At 44.2% G+C, this 9,244-nt stretch overlaps 1 protein-coding gene across 7 annotated transcripts in view; it reads right to left on the bottom strand.

Annotated features, from left to right (window-relative positions):
- erg (ETS transcription factor ERG) overlaps window positions 1-9,244 on the bottom strand; it is a 33,539-nt gene that overhangs the window by 5,445 nt on the left and 18,850 nt on the right. For 5 of the 7 annotated variants that reach the window (XM_056467567.1, XM_056467568.1, XM_056467566.1 and 2 more), the window contains 4 exons: window positions 3,757-3,935; window positions 3,182-3,315; window positions 2,399-2,602; window positions 25-105 (listed from right to left, as the gene is read on the bottom strand). In XM_056467567.1, coding sequence (XP_056323542.1) covers window positions 25-105; window positions 2,399-2,602; window positions 3,182-3,315; window positions 3,757-3,935 — 598 coding nt within the window. The remainder of the gene's footprint in view (window positions 1-24; window positions 106-2,398; window positions 2,603-3,181; window positions 3,316-3,756; window positions 3,936-9,244) is intronic. The other 2 variants (XM_056467571.1, XM_056467570.1) reach the window with 1 other exon arrangement.

Here is a 9,244-nt window from a genome sequence, read left to right on the forward strand (position 1 = left end):
GTGGGCGGGGCCAGTGCTGCTTACCTGTGTTGCGAGCATGCATTAACCGCGGGGAGTTTTGCAAGGCTTTGTCAACATCATCTGAAGTCAAGTGAGGAAGAGGAGCTGAGAAAGAACACATCCAGAGAGAGGAGAATAAAACACCTGAACACACACACCTGGCACACCATGACGGACACACACAGATGCACGTGTGTGTGTATTTGTGTGTGTGTGTGTGTAAGAGTTTTTTTATGAGTGAGTGTGTGTATTTCTGTGTGTTTGTAGTTTTGTGTTTCAGTGCGGAGGCGTCACGGTGGCGAAGTGGGTAGCACAATCGCCTCGCAGCAAGAAGGTCTCTGGTTCGAGTCCCGGCTGGGTCAGTTGGTGTTTCTGTGTGGAGTTTGCATGTTCTCCTCAGGTTAGCGTGGGTTTCCTCCGGGTTTTCCCCCACAGCCCAAACACTTGTTTCCCAGTACTGGGTTGCAGCTGGAAGGGCATCCGCTGTGTAAAACATATGCTGGAATAGTTGGCGGTTCATACCGCTGTGGCAAACCCTGATTAATAAAGGGACTAAACTGAAAAGAAAATGAATGTTTCTGTGTGTTTGTGTGTGAATTGTTGTGTGTGTGTCTTGTGTATGTGTGTGTGTTTGTTAGTGTGTATTTTTGTGTTTCTGTGTGTCTGTTAGTGTGTATCTGTGTATGTGTGAGTGTATTAGTGTTTGTCTGCATATGTCTGTGTGTGTTTGCTTATATTTGTGTGTGAGAGTTTTTGTGCGTGTCTGCATTTATGTGTGTGCATGTGATGGCAGGCAGACAGACAGATGAAGAGTGTGTTAGCGCTGCAGACAGTGAGTGTCTGAGCGAGAGAATAAATGACGGCGGCTCCACATACTTCACCCCAAAACCAACAGCGTGAAACAACAAATGATTTTAACACCACAAAGACCGCCATTATTCTCATCAACACATCTGAGCTGATATCAGTGTGATGAGCAGAACTCTCTGATCATGATCAATTCAATCACAGTGAGTTCAGCACACAGCAGGATAACAGGTGAACACTGCACACTACACACTACCTGACTAAAGTCTTGTGGCCTACACAAGTTTTAGGAACAGCTGATAATAACTGGACGTCTAGCTGATCATGTGGTATCAGAAGTGTGTTATATGAAAGGTAAAGGCCTCTAGATTACGCTTATTTGAGCACAGTAAAATCTGACAGATGCATCAGTGAGAAATGGGTTCCTGTTTAATCCCAATAATGAAATAGAGACTAAGCAGAAGGAAACTGAATGAGTGAGTGAGCTACAGCAGAATTATCAAATATAATTAAAACAATAATAACAGAAACACACCTTCTGTTTGAGTTTAGGGGAAGTATATAAGGTTTGATGAGACTGAGGTATAAACAGATGAATGTTCAGCGAGCGATGTGTTTGTAAGGTCAAAGGTCAGCAGGGTGATGAAGATCAAAGGTTAACAGACCTGATGAGGTTAAAGGTCAAAATGTAATTCAGAGGTCAGCTAGGTGAATGAAATTAGCAAAGTGAATGAGGTTAGCATGGTGAATAAGGTCAGAGGTCAGCAGGATGAAGGACTCCAAAGGTCAGCAGGGTGAAGGAGGTCAGCTGAGTGAACAAAAGTCAGAGGGGTAAATGAGGTCAAAGGTCAACTAGGTGAACAAGGTCAGAGGTAGCAGAGTAAAGGAGGTCAGTAGGGTGGAGTAGGTCTGAGGTCACACCAGGGTGAACAAGGTAAAATGAGGTCAGAGGTCAGCAGGGTAAAGAAGGTCAGACGTTGGCAGGGTAAAGGAGGTCAAAGGTCAACTAGGTGAACAAGGTCAGAGGTCAGCAGGGTGAAGGAGGTCAGTAGGATGGAGTAGGTCTGAGGTCAGCAGGGTAAAGAAGGTCAGAGGTCGGCAAGGTGAAGGAGGTCAGAGGTCAACTGGGTGAACAACATTTGAGGTCAGCAGGGTGAAAAAGTTCAAAGGTCACCAGAATGAACTAGGTAAAAAGAGGTCAGGGTCAGCTGCTTGAAGGTCAGTATTCAGCAGGGTAAAGAAGGTCAGAAGGGTGAATGAGGTCAGATGTCAGCAGGGTGAAGGAGGTCAGAGGTCAGCAGGGAAGTCAGAGGTCAGCAGGGTAAAGAAGGTCAGAGGTCGGCAGGGTAAAGAAGGTCAAAGATCAACTGGGTGAACAAGGTCAGAGGTCAGCAGAGTAAAGGTGGTCAGTAGGGTGAAGTAGGTAAAAGGAGGTCGGGATCAGCCGCGTAAAGAAGGTCAGAGTTCAGCAGGCTAGAAGGTCAGAGGGGTGAATGAGGTCAGAGGTGATGCGAGTCCTGAAGCGTGATGCGAGCAGCTCAGAGTTAAGCAGGTGTGCAGTGAGCGGGGCGGGCGGGTGAGCGACACTCACTCTCTCTGAGGTAGTGCAGGTGAGAGAGCAGCACGTCTGCAGAGTAGCTGCTGGTCAGACGCTGGAGCTCCTCTCTGCTCATCCTGCAGAGCTGCTTCCCATCCACACCGTGAAACAGAGACACGTCCAGCGGCGGCAGCCCGTACTCCTGCACCGCCCAGTCCAGCCACTGCCGCACGTGACCCGCCGACCACTGCCCCGGGTCTGCAGACAACACCACAGAGAGGCAGAGCGTTACGCACACTGAGCATCTGCATCTCTATAAACCCTTATCTGAGAGGATCCCTTTCTACTGCGAGTGTGTGTGTGTGTGTGTGTGTGTGTGTGCGTGTGTGTGTGCAGGAGACAGTCGCCAGCACACACACATAAAACTGACAGAGGAGCATACGGCAGGCATGTGTGTGTCTGAACTGACGTTTATCACTGCTGATCAGAACATCGCCCTCTGAAATCAACAAGAGTTCATGGAGTTGGAGATGGAGATGGATGACCCCTGATTATTTCCCTTCTCTCTCACACACACACACACGTGTACTGTCCTGTGGACTGCAGAAAGAGACGCTAAAGGTCGGCGCCAGTGGTGTAGTGGTTAGTGTGTTGACACATGCAGTCCGGTGCTCACGGCGACCCGAGTTCAATTCCCGCCTGGTGGTCCTGTGCTGATCTCTCTGCTCCCCACACTGTCCTGTCCATACTCTCTACTGTCCTCTCAGTTAAAGGTGAGAACCCCGCATCAGTGAGTGTGTGTGTGTGTGTGTATGTATATAAGTGTGTGTGTGTGACCTGCAGGTACGATGACTCTGCGCTCACTGCTCGGCAGAGTGTGTTTCTCCTCCATGTAGTTGCTGTACATCACTGGAGCATTCCCAGCCGGAGAGATCTTTCCTTTGACCCCCGGACAGTCATCAGGAGGACTCCTGCGCACACACACACACACACACACACGCTGATGATGCTGAAACGTCCAGAGTGTTTCTGCCATCACTCCTCATTCTGACACGAGCACACAGATGTGGAGGATTGTGCAGGAATCTGCCGTCAAACTCCACATCAGTAACACACACACACACACACACACACACACGCACGCACGCACACACACACACACGCACACACACACACGTGGCGACCAACTGTTGGGCTCCTAAAATGGAAAGATCAGCCACTGGAGCTCCTCACACACATACACTCGCTATACACAAACACAAACTATACACACACACACACACACACACACACACACACACACACACACACACACACACACTGTCTGCTCACCTGTCTGTCTGCTGTTCTGTCTGTCTGCAGTATCAGTAAGACACACACACACACACACACACACACACACACACACTGACCTGCAGTGGCTCCTCTGTGCTCCAGCGCTGGCCTCCAGCTTGACAGAGACAGCAGACAGCAGGAGTTTACTGTGAGGGAGCTCAGCGGCTGCAGACGCCGTCATCTGCACGCTCAGAGGAGACGCTGCGTACACACACTCCGATACACACGGATCCTCACTCACCACTGACAGCGCCTCCTGCAGGACACACACAGTTTAGCGACTGCAGTTATAGCATGGACAGGGGAGACGCGTGCCCACCAGCATCCACTGATTATTGAAACGCCCCCAGCAATAACTGAATGGATTATATTACATATCATCATGTATAATCAATATCCATATCAGTCTCATGTGTTTCACCTTCATCAACACCAATAATGATCTGATAACAGAAACACACTGCTGAAGGTGGAGCTCTGCGCATATTGACTACACTGTGGAGGAAATGTGAAGTGTGTATGGAGAATGTGTGTGTGAGGTGTTTAACAGCATCATGCTGATCGATTAGAGACGCTGCAGTCAAATATGACACAACCCCAGCCCTGAACAGAGGGAAACGGCGGACAGCAGACCCAGAGGAGGAACAGGAAATGCTGAGGGAAACAGAAGAGGCTGCAGACGGCTGATAACAGCTGAGGGGGACACACGGGTCAATCACGGTGATCCACAGTAAACCATAGTAAATCACTGTGAACTACAGTAAACAACAGTAAATCACTGTAAACCACAGTAAATCACAGTGAACTACTGTAAATCACAGTACAAGTAAACCAGAGTAAACTACTATAAACCACAGTAAATCACAGTAAATCACTGTAAACCACAGTAAACAACAGTAAATCACTGTAAACCACAGTAAACTACAGTTAACCATTTTAAACCACAGTAAATAACAGTGAACTACAGTAAATCACAGTGAACTACAGTGAAACACGATAAACCACGGTAAATCACTGTAAACTACAGTAAACAACAGTAAATCACGATAAACCACAGTAAACAACAGTAAATCAATGTAAACCACAGTAAATTATGGTGAACCCCAGCCAATTACAGTAAGCAACAGTATGTTGCTAGTAATAAATATTTAAAGTAAAAAAAAAAAAGTAATAAATTATTAAATTAAACCACAGTAAATCATGGTAAACCAAAGAAAATCACTGTAAATCTTAATGATCCATAGTAAATCATGATAAACCACAGTAAACCTTCATTAAGCACAGTAAACCAAAGTAAACTACTGTAAACCACAGTAAATCCCAGCAAACCTTTATAAAGCACAGTATAGCAAAGTAAACCAAATTAAAACCTCAGTAAAACCACAGTAAAATATAGCAGACAACACTAAAACATGGTAAACCACAATAAATCACTGTAAATCACAGTAAACCACAGTGAAGAAGGGTATGCTCTCCTGGCTGGCCTTCTGTAATCCACATTTCAGGATGATCTACAGTAAATCTGGATCTAGCTGAGCTCAGCTGAATAATAAGAGTTCAGTCTAACTGTCGCACCGTGAGCCTCAAACACCACTGCTAAAACCCCAGCCAAAAACTAGCCAATCAGAACAAACACCGACTGTAGCATTACACACAGGATCATTAATATGCAGACCCCAGATCAGCCACAGTTTATCCAACTGAGATTACAACAATGATCATGCTTCTCCTTTCTACAGGTAATCTAAGATGGATTAAACACTCTGCATTCGAGACTCTTATTTTAAAAACAGAAGAGGCTTTCAGAAAGACTAAGCAGTCCTGTGGAGCGGGCAGTCATGCGTGACCAGAGTGTTTACAGCTCATCAGAATGCAAAATGCAGGATATACAGATTATAGACGTATTTAACACCCCCAAACCCTCCCCGTTATAATCAGACTTGATCAAAACAGCCTGCAGAAACACTTTGATTGACATTCTCCTGCTGTACGTGTCATCAGAGGGGGAAAGCCCCGCCCACTAGTCTCCATCTCATTAGCATAAACAGCAGCCCTGAGTGAGAAGCAGCCGTCTGTCCATTAGCCATTAGAGTGTTTGAGCTGCTGAAGATAATGTCAGCATAGACTAAGAGGATTATAGATGTGGAGTTCTAGATGAAGCACACATGACTCTGTGTGATGTAGTGAGCCACAGAACACCACAGTATTGGCCCGTGTGCGGCTTCATGAAGCAAAACAGCTGCATTAATAACACTGTCAGAACACACAAGCCCTAAAAACACACACACATATCATAGACGCTTCTACTGAGCGTGTCCAAAACACCAAGAACCGCCCAACACAGGCTCTCAGCCAATTAGCGAGGAGCACTGCAGTGACTGACACACAGTGCGAGAGAGTGTGTGTATAATGGTGGAGCATTAATAAAAACATGATGAAGAATAGAAGAGTTTATGAGAAGTGTTTGCCTTCAGTCACACACACACACACACACACACACACACACACTCACAGCCAGACAGGAAGTGCCTGCCACTGTTTCCTGCATTCCTGACAGCACGGGATAACAGGGGCTGGGAATGGAAAAGAGGAAGAAGCCCATCCGTCGTCATTAATCCTCTAATGGAGTGTGAGGGAGGACGCCCATCATTAACACCGCAGGACATTAACCCGTCTGTTCACTTAGGCCTCAATAATGACCCATTCACCATTTCAAACTAAACAACTGCGGCGTCCCAATCCACACGCTGACCATCCTGAATAGTATTCAAAAATAAAATAGTAGCATGTTAATAAGAGTAAGCCAAAGGTTCCTGATCGCTCTACTATTTCTGGTAGAAATCTGATTCAAAGGGTGCGTCTCAATCCACACCATTGTTCACTAGTCAGTGCACTGATTAGGGCGTCAGCCATTTTAAGTGATGTCTCAATAGCTAAAGTCTCCCAGTGCACTGTAATGTTTGCACCCTGAAAAGTCCCACAATGCACTGTGAAAATCAGGATGCACACTACTACTGGATGTGCCCTTAATAGTAGCCCAAAAGCATGAAATGTGAATTACATCAGTTTAACATGAGTTCAGTGGACTCACAAGGTTGATTTGATTCAGCTTAGAAATGTAAGGCATTTCTGTACAGTGTAGACTGAATATATGAGGATGATCAGTTCTGCACACTCAGTGTGTCCCAATGTGTAGTGAACCAAACTCATCAGAGCCCTTACTAGTGTACAAACTCATGCACACTAACTACTGATGAACAGCCTTGGGAGCCGGGGTGCTGGAACCGCCTCTAATGTTGAACACAATATCTGTATGTTCAACATCAATTCAATTAAAACTACAAATGTGGATGTAAAAACCTGTAAACAAACTACAAACATGGCGGACACGCAAGACCATCCCATGTGTGAATGACTGTTGATTAAGATCTAGCCAACTGGAGTATATGTTAATCACATTTAGTGTAAAATCTGATCTGCAACAACAGCGTGAACTTATTAAAGACGAGTTTGATCATTACCTTCACTGAATGTGTAATTCTGCAAACACTGAGGAGATTTCTCTGCATGAAGGACTCGTGAATGGCTGATTAACCTGCTGCTGCTCTCCAATAATGCGCTTCAATATGATGAGGAATTAAACATGGAAGAAACGAGGAGATGATTGATGGTGGATGTAACTAAGCAACATAGCGCTATGCTAATGAGGAAGTAGTTCTTGCACCCTCTCCTGTTACGCACTCAAAAGTATGCCCCATTTCTTCACCAAACCAGCACACTTTAGAGTGTAGTATAAGCAGGTGAATTAGGACACCGCAAATGTTTTCATCTTGAAGTTTGGAGACGTTTTCTAAAATGATCCAGCCGGGACTCGAACCAGCAACCTTCTTGCTGTGAGGCCACAGTGCTAACCACTGAGGCACAGTGTTGCCCAAATTTAACACATCTACTAGATAAATCAGCCTAACTTTATAATCAGGAATGCACAGATCTGCCTCTTCACAGATCTGCCTCTTGTTTGCTGGTAGAGGAGCTTCCTGTGTACACAGGCACGTGCGCTCCTCTGTTTATTCTGGATCGTGTTTGACCTGCAGAACTTTACCATGGAGCTGAATGAAGCTGATGAGTTTAACAGTCATACGCCTGTGCCAATCATCCTCCATCTGACAGCGCTTCACATCAACAACTGATGCTCTTATCTAGACCTACACTCTAGTGCAAATATCTCAACATTAATCAAGAATCATTTTAATTAGGAGTAACAAACGCGCTGTTGTCTTCAGAAATAATATGCCAAAACTCAATGAGTTTTTCCATCAAACAAGCTAAATAATCTGACAGCAGGGTGAGCTCATTAATCTAATGTTAAAGACCCCCCGTTGTCAGATTATTCAGCTTATTTTAAGGAGAAACTCTCTTCATTTTGACTCTTTATTTCTGAACAACACTATATTTACTGCTTGTATTTAAAATGCTTCTTGATTGAAGAATTTTAGATATTTGGACTAGAAACACGACACAAACTGTAGTAAGAACAGCATGTTTGGCTCTTAAAGAGCTGTTGGAGATCAACTTTAGACTTTAATTTTAGGATTTAAGATGATATTTAGAGGAATGTGTCTATACGGTGAGATAAAACACTGACACTGTATGACAGAATGATCATGTAAACAGTCTCTCGCAGACGTCTGGTGTGTATTATAGAGCTGCATCAGAAAGCAAACCAACCTTCAGATTTAAAGGAAACTCTGAATAAAACTATTTAAAAAGGATCTTGACTGATCTCAGAATTGCATGATACACACGAGGACCTGCACAATATATCGGTTTAGCACTGAAATCACTGTGTGAATCCGCAAGTCAGCTCGCAGGATCTGTCAAATGAGGACGTTTAATTAAGCAGAAAAGCATTGAAGTCAGTGAAGAGTTGAGCTCTAATCTAATAGTGTGAAGGACTTTTATTGTGTTTGTGTTTATATGGCCTGTGACTTTAAGATTTCAGGCTAATTTAATCCATTTGTTCACAAGAAACTATAAAGTTTACAACTTACAGGTTAACTGGTTAATTCTTCATATAATGAGAACAGTGTCATTTCAGACTTGATCATTGATTTTCTGAACCTCAATACTGTTTAATAAATGGATCTTCATTTAGTTTGTACAATTCTGTCCTGTTTAGATTTTATTTGGTATATTTGGTTGTGATGTTGTCCCTCTTATAATCATCGTGTGAAATGATATTCATATCGCTATATATATTGCAGGAAAACTAAACATCACGATGGGAGCTTTTGCCCTACTACAAACTCAAAACTCAGACTTTTATCTGCTGAATTATGAGATGTACACTTGAAACTGTCTTCTGAAGTCAGAAACTCATCTGTGAGATATAAAGTCAGAATTCTGAGAGTAAAACCTTTATCCAGAGGTGTGAACGGGCTTCTGTACAACTCTGATCTGTGGATGATGGAAAACTAGAAACCTTTCCTGAACGTCTGAATCAGCAACACACAACAACATTAACACACACACACACACACACACACACACACACACACACACACA

The sequence above is a fragment of the Danio aesculapii genome, chromosome 10, assembly GCF_903798145.1.
Source record: "Danio aesculapii chromosome 10, fDanAes4.1, whole genome shotgun sequence".
Taxonomy (NCBI): Eukaryota; Metazoa; Chordata; class Actinopteri; order Cypriniformes; family Danionidae; genus Danio; species Danio aesculapii.